Source organism: Helobdella robusta (genome assembly GCF_000326865.2).
Source record: "Helobdella robusta unplaced genomic scaffold HELROscaffold_10, whole genome shotgun sequence".
Taxonomy (NCBI): domain Eukaryota; kingdom Metazoa; phylum Annelida; class Clitellata; order Rhynchobdellida; family Glossiphoniidae; genus Helobdella; species Helobdella robusta.
This window is the reverse complement of record NW_008703571.1, coordinates 707,170-720,219: the sequence shown is the minus strand read 5'-3', so window position 1 is coordinate 720,219 and position 13,050 is coordinate 707,170. Positions and strand designations below refer to the sequence as shown.

The 13,050-nt window shown below is 32.1% G+C and overlaps 6 protein-coding genes across 6 annotated transcripts in view; 3 read left to right on the top strand and 3 right to left on the bottom strand.

Moving 5' to 3' along the window:
• The window catches only part of HELRODRAFT_71557 (hypothetical protein), a gene marked incomplete at both ends in the record, with an annotated part of 5,528 nt that extends 2,144 nt beyond the window's left edge, over positions 1–3,384 (bottom strand). The window contains 11 exons of the mRNA XM_009011782.1: positions 238–331; positions 622–776; positions 965–1,061; positions 1,182–1,292; positions 1,459–1,537; positions 1,680–1,801; positions 1,949–2,049; positions 2,372–2,436; positions 2,614–2,684; positions 2,983–3,066; positions 3,265–3,384. Of these exons, the coding sequence (XP_009010030.1) occupies positions 238–331; positions 622–776; positions 965–1,061; positions 1,182–1,292; positions 1,459–1,537; positions 1,680–1,801; positions 1,949–2,049; positions 2,372–2,436; positions 2,614–2,684; positions 2,983–3,066; positions 3,265–3,384 (1,099 nt within the window). The remainder of the gene's footprint in view (positions 1–237; positions 332–621; positions 777–964; positions 1,062–1,181; positions 1,293–1,458; positions 1,538–1,679; positions 1,802–1,948; positions 2,050–2,371; positions 2,437–2,613; positions 2,685–2,982; positions 3,067–3,264) is intronic.
• A 418-nt stretch (positions 3,385–3,802) lies between these two features.
• HELRODRAFT_166542 (hypothetical protein) lies at positions 3,803–5,510 on the top strand (the record flags this gene model as incomplete). The annotated part of the gene is made up of 4 exons (XM_009011781.1): positions 3,803–4,100; positions 4,199–4,355; positions 4,450–4,744; positions 5,274–5,510. 4 exons carry the CDS (start codon positions 3,803–3,805, stop codon positions 5,508–5,510), a joined length of 987 nt encoding a protein of 328 aa, XP_009010029.1.
• A 158-nt stretch (positions 5,511–5,668) lies between these two features.
• On the top strand, positions 5,669–7,549 carry HELRODRAFT_189995 (hypothetical protein). Its single transcript, XM_009011780.1, has 5 exons — positions 5,669–5,907; positions 5,990–6,115; positions 6,240–6,690; positions 6,829–7,483; positions 7,514–7,549. The coding sequence occupies exons 1-4, from the start codon at positions 5,790–5,792 to the stop codon at positions 7,391–7,393; spliced, it is 1,260 nt and encodes a 419-aa protein (XP_009010028.1). The 5' UTR covers positions 5,669–5,789; the 3' UTR covers positions 7,394–7,483; positions 7,514–7,549.
• On the bottom strand, positions 7,538–8,538 carry HELRODRAFT_71407 (hypothetical protein; the record flags this gene model as incomplete). The annotated part of the gene is made up of 2 exons (XM_009011779.1): positions 7,538–8,014; positions 8,173–8,538. 2 exons carry the CDS (start codon positions 8,536–8,538, stop codon positions 7,538–7,540), a joined length of 843 nt encoding a protein of 280 aa, XP_009010027.1.
• A 575-nt stretch (positions 8,539–9,113) lies between these two features.
• On the top strand, positions 9,114–10,161 carry HELRODRAFT_71648 (hypothetical protein; the record flags this gene model as incomplete). The annotated part of the gene is made up of 3 exons (XM_009011778.1): positions 9,114–9,380; positions 9,532–9,637; positions 9,791–10,161. 3 exons carry the CDS (start codon positions 9,114–9,116, stop codon positions 10,159–10,161), a joined length of 744 nt encoding a protein of 247 aa, XP_009010026.1.
• Positions 10,162–12,849: 2,688 nt separating this feature from the next.
• On the bottom strand, positions 12,850–13,005 carry HELRODRAFT_71783 (hypothetical protein; the record flags this gene model as incomplete). The annotated part of the gene is made up of 1 exon (XM_009011777.1): positions 12,850–13,005. One exon carries the CDS (start codon positions 13,003–13,005, stop codon positions 12,850–12,852), a length of 156 nt encoding a protein of 51 aa, XP_009010025.1.
• Between the last annotated feature and the right edge of the window lie 45 nt (positions 13,006–13,050).

Genomic DNA, 13,050 nt, shown 5'->3' with positions numbered 1-13,050 from the left:
CGCCAAACATTCGGTAGAATTTATAGAATATTTTTGTTATAAATAAACTTATAAGGCACCAGGAAAAATTCTATCTACCAAATAACCATAAACTATATAATGGATGGATTGAATGATTGATTGACTGATTGATTGACGGATTGATTGATTGGTTGATTGATTGATTGATTGATCGACTGATTGATTAATTGATTGAGAGATAGATTAAAAAACGTTCATTCATTCAGTAATAATTACATTTTATGTCAAATCTTGACTTCCCCTGAATTTGGAATATGTAGGCTCGTATGTTGGCTGCACATGTCACAAAATCCATTGCTGACTCACTATCCTTTAAAGTAGAATCACACAATTAATTAATTGACCATTTAATTAGGTAACTAGTTAATTAATTAATGCAATTGATCATTTGGTTGATTTAATACATTTAAATTAATGATCTAGAAATCCGTGCTTTCCAGTGGATCAGACCAATCCGGTCTTATCTTTACAAGATGTTGCGGTGACAAGACTTGATTTTGAAGACACCCTTACCCAACTAACACACACGCATCAATCTTTGCTAAAACGAGTTAACAGCCTCTGACCTTTAACCTTCTAACTTTTTAACCTTCAACTGACCTTATCCCAAACTAGACAGCTACCAGGACCACCGGCTTTCAGTTCATTCTTCAGTGAATGGACAGATTCGTGAAACTTCGCGATGCACTCTGATAGAGACCAAAGTTTTTGATCATTCAAAACATTTTCATCTGACTGTTGCTGCTGTTGTTGATCTGTTAGGCAAATAAATAACTTTTATATTTTAATCAAACTATTTGTTATAAATATATTCCTAAATTTAAAAAAGAAAGAAATATATATATATAGGATCAAATATAGCTCATCTAATGAGAGAGGTTTAAGAAGAATATGAAAAGTGAAATAACAAAGATGCAATGAGGAGAAAAAAATTGAAAATCACCAAATGGAAGATTGCTAGGGTCGATGAATCTCGGTGGTGTTCTCTTCTTCCATAGGTTGGACATTGACAGGAGGTACTTGATGTCATCATTGAAGAACTTTTTTTAAAAAAATTTGGAAAAATATTTTATCATTATTTCAATATCACTATTGCAGTTTTATCATAATAAAAATGAATAAATATAGTTAAAGAATATGTAAAAAAAATAAAACACTACCTTATAAAATAATTTATTTGAATCGTATTGAGTGTCTTCTGCCCAAACTCTTGTCGACTTCCTCTCCAGACCACCAATGGCCCCGACTTTTGAGCTGCTCTCGACGGCTTGCTTACCTGCGTCACCTGTGTTTTGTATTTTTGTATTGTATTGAATGGTATTACACTGTAATAACATGGTATTGTATGCCCGTTGTATCATATAATACTTGTATTGTATTGTACTATACAACTACTATTGCACTACTAAAACAACCACACAATCACAACATCAGCACAGTAGCCATACCAGCAGCTTCAGGGTCTTCTGTATCCGGGGACACATCCTGATCTGGATCTGATTCCCCAAATAACTGGCTATAAAATAGTAGTAGTAGTAGTAGTAGTAATAATAATAATAATAACTAAAACCATAAACAAAATTGAATCTTAAACAAACACTAAACCAAGCAAAATATTCAACTAAACAAAATTTCAGAAAAAAAAAACAGTCGCAAACTTAAATAGATGTTTAGCCCACACGACGCAGTGTATAATTTCAGACGGTGTATTCCTAATGGTGCAGCCAGGGAATGTTTTCTGTGCAGGTTTAGGCTGGCAATCGTAACATCCGGTTAATTTCTGCGAGAGAGAGAGAGAGAGAGAGAGAGAGAGAGAGGGTGGAGAGAAAATGTTATTTTAAAACTTTTTGTCAACATAATAAATAATAATAAAATAAATAAACATCATTTATCATATTTTGAAAAAATTCCCAAATGGTCTGCCTACCTTCTTGATGACAGAGACTTGACCCAGGTAACCTGCTGTTCCACTTTCGACGAGGGGTACGTCAGACGCCAGACACATTCGATTTACATGACTTCTCGCAGCTTTGTGTGTTTGCCATGTGTGTGTGTGTGTGTGTGTGAGTGTGTGTGTGTGTGTGTGTGGTGTGTGTGTGTGTGTTTTGTGATTTTCAAGGAAATAGAAAAATGTCAAACAAAAAAAATAAATTGTTCTACTTTAAATTTAATTATTAATATCATTTTAGTATTATAATAATTAATAGTTGTAGTAATATAGGCAGTGGTAGTGGCAATAGTACTAGTGGTGGCAACAGCAGCTGCAGCAGTAGTAGCAGTAACAAAAGTAGCAGTAGCAGTATCAATGTTAGCAGCACAACAGAGTTGTAGTAGTAGAGTATTATCTTACCTCCATTGTCCAAAGCATTGAGTACAATGTCAAATGATTTGAAGAATGGAACACCATAGTTAGAGCTAGAAAATATTAATAATTTTATAATTAATAACTTAATAAATTAATTGACTGACATTAACGATAAAATATTACTGAATTATCTTTTTTATTACCTTAAACTAGAAAAAGTATATTATCAAATTTTTGATTTTTTAGATAAAAAAATAAAAAAAATAAAAAAAAACAGAACAACTGACTTCATGACACTATCATGAAATGCCTCAACTTGTATATCAGGATTCAACTGTAGCGCACTTTCTTTAGCCACCTAGTGTCAGTTAAGTGATTTTAATATTTTTATAATTAATTAATTAATTTATTAATTCATTCATTCTCATTTTTAATTTGCTGAAGTTTTTCAAAAAGAAAAAAGGTATAGTGCTGTCGTTGTGGTAGTTATAATAATAAATAATTAAAATAGCAATGATTAATTTTTTAAAATAATTAGAAAATTTAATTTAGTAAAAAAAATTGTTGAAATAATTAAAAATAAACTAAAAAATTGGTTAGTTAGTATTATTTCTAATGTTATTTATACTATAAATTTTATAGTGTCACCATCCAACCTGAGCCTTGGACTTGCCAACATGCTGCTTTCTGAACAGAAATTGCCTATTTAAGTTGCTGATATCAATAGTATCTAGATCAATCTGTTTTTATACATATACATATATATATATAAACTAAAGATCGCAAAATTTTAATCTAAATCTTCAACTTTTAATAAAAATAACAAGAGAATTCCATTAAATTCGGGAATTGATTTTAAAAATTTCTTGGAAAGACTACTAAAACTAAAAAAAAGCCGGTAATGAATAGAAATAAGAACGAAATTAAAAGTTACCAACTATTTTAATCTTTCTAAATCCACTTAAAACTAAGTTTTTCAGTAATTCGCATCCAATCCCGCCAGCTCCAACAAGCAAAATTTGAGAATTTTTAATTTTTTCTTCATCGATGATAGCCATTTTGTAAATTTTTGTTATTGCTCCAAAATATAAGGATGGATGAGTGTAAAACATAAATAAGCAATTAAACCCTAGATAAATAAGTTGAACGTACGTAGAAAACGTATCAAACAGACGTACCATAAACAGTGATCTGCAAACTCGTGAATTCGATTGATGGAATGTAAAAAAAATCATCAAACTAACGTAACTAACATTTTTCAGAGAATATCAATTTTGATTGATCGTCTACATTAATCAAACTCATGCAGCACACTACATTTTTCTTGGAATGGATGCAATTACTGCCGATATTATACCACGTTTCACCAGCAGAATCAATGAATAGCTAAACACAACTTGTTTGTTTTTCCATACACTGCGTCAAAATAAAAAAAAATTCAAACACAAAAACAAAGCCTCAAATCATTTTGATACAATGCGGTTTTGGTCTTTTTGTCCGAAAAAAAATTATATAAAATTATGCGATGATTTGTTAAAAATTTTGCTGGACGATAACGTTCGTAACAATCCTAAGGCTTTCACCAGCGCCGTGACGCAAAGAAAAATTCTGGCTCTCTGTGCAGTAAGTAGAGAAACATTCATGAGCCAGAGTATGCTTGTTGAAATGGACGCCCCAGTCAATATATGCGGTGACATACACGGGCAGTACGTCGATCTATTAGAATTGTTCAGGGTCGTCGGTAATCCTTCCGAAAAACCATTTCTTTTTTTAGGTAGAGTGATTGAAGTTGTCTTTTGAGCGTGAAACTTTAAAAACAAAAATTTGTTATAAAAAGTTAATACATCGTTTTGATAATTTTGAAACTGAAAGGTGATTACGTGGACAGAGGGAAGCAGTCTTTGGAATGCATATGCCTGCTCTTCATTTATAAAGTTAAATACCCCAAAACATTTTTTTTGTTGCGTGGCAACCACGAAGAAAAGCAAATGAACGAAGTCTACGGCTTCTCTGAAGAATGTGAGAATAGGTGCGTGTGTTCAAGATAATGTCTCAAACAAAATTAAATTAATTATTTATTTTTACATTTTTGTTTACTACATTTGTTTGAATTTAAAATGCAGGTACAGCAGCAAACTATGGCAAAGTTTCATTGACGTTTTTAACTGCATGCCCGTAGCTGCGGTTGTCAGCAAGAAAATATTTTGCTGTCACGGAGGATTGAGTCCAAGTTTGACCAGCCTCAAACAAATTAAAAGGATAAGAAGACCCAAAAGTGTGCCAAGGAAGGGCATCATGTGCGATTTATTGTGGGCAGATCCGAAAACCGACTGTAAAGTAATGACGGGATGGAGTGAAAATGTTGATCGCGGAATATCATGCACCTTTGGCAGGGATGTCGTTCAAAATTTCTTAAAAGTTTGTATTTTGTTAAATTTTATTTTAGAATCACTAGCATGGACATGTAACATATTACAATGTCATCAAAGTGAAAATGCCTAGTAATTTATATGCAATATTTACGTGTTTATCTGCTAGTGAGTTACATTTGTATAAATTGTTTATGCAAAACTACGAGCCCGCAAAAAAAGTATTAAGAAATATTTGAACTAATTTAGCAAATTACCGTAAACCGACGTACAAATCTCTCAAACGAATGAATATAGCAGAGCCGGCTTCAAAAATGTTTACAAATGTGAAAATTTTTTCAGAACTGTTAAAAAATAAATCTTATCTAAAAAGTCATCCAAAAATTAAAAAAAAATCTTTAAAATTAAAAAATATACTAAGAAAGTAAAAAAAATTGGAGTCAATTTTTTAATATTCCGAATGTTTCAAAGTGTCCAAAGCCGGATTTTATTGTGATAACAGTTTCATTCATTTTGGTCCAACGGTAAATTCATTTTAAATATGCAAAATTATTTCAAATACTTTAAATTATTTCCAGAGATTTGATTTTGACCTTGTCTGCCGAGCACATGAAGTGGTTGATGATGGTTACGAATTCTATTCCAACCGGGGACTGGTCACCATCTTCTCAGCCCCACTCTACACCAGCAAGTTTGATAATGACGGGGCCGTGCTGAGCGTTGATGAAAATTTGCGTTGCAGTTTTCATATTTTGAGGCCGTCAGTTATAAAATCCCACGCTGACCAAAATGAACAATCTAATCCATATAAATGAGTTCTTATCTGCTATTTTAACACTGTATTTTATTTCGTGTTTTTATTTTCAGGCTGAATAAAACGATAGCCAATGCAATGTGTCCTACATTATAATATTGTTATAGGACTATCCTTAACAAACGTTTGCGCATATTTAAATTTCGTGTTTGACATAAAAAAAAATGTTTGGTTCTTTTCGCGTAACAGCAACATTTATTCATAGAGAGGGAGAGCTGTTTAAACTGTCAATGAACGTTTAAAATTGCAAAGCGCCGGTCGGTTCTGTCTCTTCATTATTATGGAACGGAGTATACTAATCTGTGAGGTATGCGGTCGCATAATGAAGCCGCCGACTGCCATGCTACCTTGCAAGCATACGTACTGCAAGACTTGCATCGATGAAGTTACTAATAAACGTAGTTTCGTTTATGATATTTAATTTGTTTTTCTACACAGGCTGTAGTTCTAAATTTTATTCATTAATGAAATGCTTAAAAGGTGGTGGCGTGAAGTGTTGGGACTGCGGTGAGCAATATCGGAGCAAGAGGCACTTTCGAAGAAACTTATTTCTCGAACAACTTCTCACTTTGAAAGCAATTGAAGAGGAAATTATACTTATGCAAGGTTAACATTTGTACTATAGTTCAGTAATTTTTCATTAAACGTTCAGTTACAAATGAAACTAGATAAAAAAATAAAATAATTCGCTAAAAGACCACGAATTAAATTTTTTCATCATAAACATAAGCTGATGTGGAACGATTCCCCAAGTTTTTAGAAAATGCCAAGATGCCTAGGATGGTAACGGCTATACATTACTCATCTTCCAGCGGTTTATTATACATTGCTTTCCATGATAACGTGTTCTTCATTAGCGTTGTCCGCTGCCACTTTGTTGATGAAAATGTTCTCAGGCTCAATAACCAGGAATTGCTCCCAGCGGCAGCAATACGAACGCATGTGTCCCAAAATATTTGTGATATGACCGGCTATGAAAATAGGATTTTTTTCTCCGATGACAACCGACCTAAGATAACCCAATACAAATTCAAAGAATCCTTTGCGACGGCTACCAAAGTGAGCAAGTTCAACCTCATCTTGGGTCCTGGTTCTAAACATGGTGATTATTTCGTTAGTTCAGTCTTCATCGGCTTCTCTGGTACAAGACTGTCATTAACTAATGACTTCCTTAACGAAACGTACGTTTTTTTTTCAACGATTAAAGAATAATTCTTCAAATGAAATTTAATTTTACAGTAGGCCTAATTATAATAAGTGTTGATTTTACTTCATTTGCTTAAATGGTTTGTTTAAAATAACGAATTATTATATTTCAGATGTTTGTTAGTAACTACAAATACACCAACACTGTTGATTGTTGGTACTAAAAATAGGTTGGTCTTATTGAAAAAAATATTGTTACCTGATGGATCTCCCAAGCACGCTCTATTCCTAAATTCAAAAACGTTAGCAGTCGCCGGGCGAACACAAAACTCTTATTTGACTTTCTTTAACTTTAATTTTGATTCTGCCCGTCGAAACATTACCCTTCAGAAAAAGCAATTTGTTTTCAGAAAGGAACTCTATCGATTTTATTCTTGTTTGTGGGAACCTTGTTATTTGGCGCACAATAGATTGAATAAAACTTTGTTCATCACAAACAAAGGTTCTGAGACAGTTAAATTATTCGGCGTGAATTTGGACTCCGATGATGTGGTCGTCATTGAGGACTGTCAAAAACTCTCCAACTTAGTGAAGAGATATGATGCAGTGGAATACCGGAGCCCACTGCTCGATCAATATATGCCATTTGAACCTACAAAGATTACATACGCAGAAAACGTCAAATACTTATTTGAAATTAATAAAGTCCAGAGCAGAATATTTTGGTACAATATTTAACGGGAATATTTATTTATTCAAAAGGTTTTCGAAATTTTTTTACACATACAAATATGCACACATGACAATTGTTTCACAGTTTTATATTATGTTATATTATATTATGTTATATTATATTATTTGTTTAGTCACTGGAAAAATATTTTAAATCATAAACGGCAGATCCATGTTTTTCATTCCATTTCCGTAATAAACTGATCCAAAAAATCTCGTATTTGGAATGTGGTAGAAGATGTAGCCAGGCCAGAGCAAACTTTTGACAGAAACTAAACCCCCACCTCTTTCGTACTGTAGGCACCAACTAATGTTGCTCGGTGGATCCTCCGATATTGGGTCTAAAAAATCTATTGACCTGTCTAAATCCGCCCTATACAGAATAGTTTTTTCTAACAGTCTTATCGCTGGTCGAAAATGTCTGTAATTGTAAAGTTTGCTTGCCTCCGCTGATGTCAACCCTATAAAAAGCGGATTTTCTGTAACAAAACCGTTAACTGTATTTGTGTAGGCCCCTCTTGGCACGACTTTGGTGTCTGTATCTATCCAATCTATCAAACCCGTCAATCGATCAATTTCTTTCAGTTTAACTGGCAGTTCAGCTTGTCCGCTATCGTATTCGTACTCCTCTTCTTCGTCTTCCTCCTCACCATCAGGCCTTTTTACATCTGTAAATTAATTTAATAATTTGCTTGAGAACAAAGAATGAACTAAAAATTTTAGAAAATGACAACTGAATAAGTAAATGGAAAGATCTCAACAACGAACAATGAACCTTCGACAACTTCTGCTTCCTCTTCTTCTTCTTCCTCTTCACCGGTGGCACTAATTTCGCCAGTCAAAAAATTTCTCGTCTTTCGAATATCTTTCTTGAGTTTTTCGCTGGGTGGATTGAGCAAGGCCCAGTTGACGCAGTCCTGACTGTAAAGTGTTCTTCGATCCATGGCTTTGTTGCCATTTTCCACTCCTTGCACGATGTAATATGGCAAGCTAAGGGTTGATATGCGTCCCCAATAAAACAGCTCGTCAAACTTCATTTCATTTTTAATTACTCTCAGAGAAGTTTCCATAGCTGACTTGTTCTCAACACTCATTACAATTCCATCATGGCTTAAGTTTTCTGTAAACAAATTCAAAAATTCAGAATTCATTTTGAAGAAAATTGCCTTGAGCCAGCGGTCCTGTCGCTTATCATATACGAATACAATACAATTCAAATGTTTATTTCCAAATGTAATTAACCGTCGTTTATCGAAAATTATAAATAATGCCATGAAAACGATTAACGTCTTATTTTAATGTTCAATAAATTTAAATTTAATTAGCTAATAATGTTTTTTAGTAATTTCAAAATTAAATAAATACTTTGACTATATTTAAAAGAAAATTTTTATGCACTTGAAAAATGCGAAACCACGGTTGAATTACATATCAAAATGATATATAGAAAGTAAAAAAATTGGTCTGTTGATAATGTCAGGTTTCACAAAAAAAAATTAAATTTACTTTTCGGTTACCTGCTTTAAATGTGAATCGCGATATGAAAGCAACGCAAATCTCCAGCTTGGTTACCGCAGTATTCGTCATTGTAATGTTGCACTGCGGCAAAGCTGCCACTGACGAACAATATAATAATGTAATAAATATTAAAAATTCAAAAATTAATTTTCACTGCGAAAACACTAATTTTTTCAATTTAAAAACTAATTTTTATAAGGAATATACTATGAGATCACCAACGGCTACAGCAACTGCAACATCAACAACACCTAAAATAAAAATAAAAAAGGAACATGAACAACAAAATGGACGACGATATTTTTCAGAATATTCCGTCGAAAGTGCCAAATACCAATCTGCCCTAATTATTTATTCCGAAGAAAACATTCCAGAGCTACATAGACTAGAGAGGAACATCATTGTTGGAAAATATTCAGTAAAAATTCGGCAACAGTGGTCTGCTCTTGGAGTTGCTGGTTCCGTCTGGGATGCTGTGAGTTAAGTTAGATGTTAAAAATTGTTTAGCTGTAATTTAGAAATATTTTTAAATGAATAAAATAGCAATTTGTTTTCACTGACATTTCTTTTACAATAAAAATTCAATTTTAATCACTGTCAAAACGTTTTATTTATTGATTATTCAGGCCATTGTTTTAGCAGAGTATTCTCAAAATGATGATCTAAATGGTTTGAATGTCATTGAATTAGGCTCAGGAACAGGATTTCTAGGAATATTTTATTCAAAACTTGGTATTTTCATTATTAAATCATCTTGTTAATTCTACATATTAATATATTTCATATTTTAAATTCATTATATGCTAGTATATATTTATTGTAAAAAAGATAACTCATTAATATCACAAACCGTTTATTTAATTAAATTAATTTAATCTATTTAAGGTGCAAAAGTTACATTAACAGATGTAGCAGATTGCATTCCAAACATGGAACACAATGTAGGGATAAATGAAGCCTCAGGAGCAGTCACTGTTAAAGAGTTGAAGTGGGGGCAGAACTTATCTGAATTCCAGGATAAGTATGACTTCATATTAGGGGCAGATATTGTTTACATTGAAGAAACCTTCAAAGATTTATTAAATACATTACTTCACCTTTCTAATTGCCAAACAAAAATATTCTTGTCCTGTAAGATCAGATATAAAAAAGATTCAAAGTTTATTTCAAGCTTGTGTGACTATTTTTCAGTTGAAACTGTTCATTATGATGACAAATATGATATCACCATATATTTGGCTAGGAAAATTTGTTGAAATAAAAATTTTAAACCAATTTTATTTATTGTTTTGTTTGCGCAACTAAATTTTGAGAAGGTTTAAATTTATAAATGGTTGATAAGTTATTCGTGGCTAACATGTGGCAGTATTCTGCAGTGAACAACAATAAATTGCTATAAATTGCTATTTTACTCTTAGTTTCAAAGAAGCGTCGACGCATATGCATGCATATATATTTCGTATTTTCTATGTACTAAAAATGCTTGCAAGTATACTAACAGTAGCCATGGTTATAATCACTTGAAATGTATCTACAATGTGTTCGACTGATTGTATTCTATATATATGAGTGTATTATATAATTATTATTATATATATATGTGTGTGTGTGTATAATAAATGTAGTACTAAATTTTTACGTTGTTGTATAATACAACCCCATTTAAAGGATAAATACATAATAGAATGAAATATAATGCACCATCAGCAGCTTACTAACCACAAATGAACATCGAGCTAATCTGATTGATGTTTTTACCTTGGTTTGCAGTTGCACAATTCGTTGAAATTGAATGAGTTCCGTTGTTTAGGATTTGGTAAGTTTTTGATCGCTTTTAGGTTCTTTCCATTCGAGATTTTGAGGTACAATGGCCAAAGTTAAGATACATATAGTTTATTGGTAAGTATTTTAATATAATTTATTAATTCCAGTTCGTGTTTTGCAATACAAAAAATTCAATAATTATTTGTCAATTGAACTGAAAATTAATTTTAATATTTATTTAACTTTAATAATTTTCCTTTCCAGTGGTGCCTGAGGGTACGGATCAAAGGTATGCAAAGTTTTAGTCATAAAAAGGATAAAATTATCTTATTTTTTTTATTTATAAATCGCTAAATTATAATAAAATATGATTGGACATTGAATTGAAAAAACAGAATCTTATTGTTTGGTGCATTTTAAAATTTTATTTTATTGAAAAAAATGTTTCCTCACAGTTCAAGAAAATTCGCGATGAGTTGTTGCGTATTTTCAAGGATCAGATCTCTGTGGTAAGCTTCTTATCTACTTTGAAACATTTTTTAAACATTTAAAACTCTTTTAACTGATTAGTTTTCCAAGTTAATAATCATGTTTTCCTGATCAAGTTGCTACATATATATATGTACCTATTAAATTAATGAATCTGACCCAAGCAGATGAAGTTTTCAAGAAATGCAAATGTAGTGCTGTAAACTTTAGCAAATGTTTTACCCATTATTTTTTTTTATTCTACCAATTATAAAGTATTTTACCCATGATTGAATGTTTATTTATTTACACATTTATTCGATGTATTGAAAAAGCAGTAATTGAATGATTTGACATGCAACTGAATGTAAGCTACTGCTTGACTTGCTCATATTTTTTGAGGATTTAAATTTTTAAGCAATGTGGTAGTTATAAATATCACCATTGAAATGCAACTTGATGAGGTTAAATTAAAAAATAGACAGGTGAGGGCACTCCCCAGCAGACAGGATTTCTTGAGGTCCAGATCGTTGGTGGTCCACTCCTTCATTCCAAAAAAGTGACTATCATTTGGTGTTTTTCTAGGAAATTTTCTGTTTCTTCATAATACCAAAAGTAAAAATTATTTTTTCAAATTATTTTGTTACAGAATGGAGATGGTTTTGTTGACTCTGCGGAGAAGATGGACAAAATCATCCAGGGAGTGCAAAGGGCCTTAGAGGCTTACTAAATTAGCTAACTACAGAATTAGGTACGGAATTTTTTGCATTTTCACAATTTAACTTTCAAAATTTAGACTAAAATATCAATAGCTTAATCAAATTTTGTATTTCATTTTTTTAGGTAAACTGGTATCTGGAATGAAAGTACATTCTCCTTATGACGGTGTTGTCTGAAAGCTCTTTAAGGACTACGCCTGATCCCTGAGAATTTAATTTCCTCATGATTCACTAGTTTCTTAATTCTTATAAACTTTAAAAAAATTTCTGTTCAGAAGTGGTATTTTATAAATAAAAATCAAAGATGTGTGACTTGACCATTTTTTCATATTAATTACAATGTAATTGGTATAAAAATCTAACCTATCTAAAAGCAAATAAGCTTTATCAAATGACAAGTCGGTATTTAAACTTACTAGAAGTTAGCGACTTGTACACAATCAAAGCTCAACTCTTTTTTCTTTGTGTAAACATGGTGCAATGTGACAAAACAAATCTGTACTGTACCCAACAAACGTGTTTATGCTCAATCATAAACCAATTCAACTAGTCTCGTCACTCCAGCATTTTTCTAATTAAACGTTAAGCATTTGGAATTTCAACCCCAACCTTTCCTTAGCGATTAACCTTCGCATGTATGTATTTTTCATAGATTATTTTTACATTATTTTATCAATGAAGGACAACACAAGTCTAAAGTTGGTGTGATTTTTTTGTATAATTAAACTGAATAGTTTTTTTCTTCAATTAATTATCAAAAAATTTTCACAATGAGAATTGTTCAATACAACAGTCATTGTGTTGTAGGATTGAAATGTCTTGCAACACCAAAAATCCCAGCACCTGATAAAATATTAAAAAAAATTTGCTTACCAAATTTAGAACAAGTTACTAAGTAAAATTTAATGAAACAATTTTCGAAACAAAATATTTTAAAATTTAAAACCAATTACCTAGTTAGCATGATGACGGACAGCATACACGCTGATCTGATTACAACTTTAGCTTGGTCCTCTTCCAATGTCTCCTCTTCGAATTGTAACGAATCGTGTTGCCGGTTTTCATCCTAACCCACTGGGGGACAGGCCTGTTCTGCTTTTGCTTTTTTGCCAATTTCATTTTAATTCGAAAAGTCTTGTGCGCGGCCATCTTCGGAGAAAACTTCTACAGGAAAGAGAAAAGAGGTCGCTCACA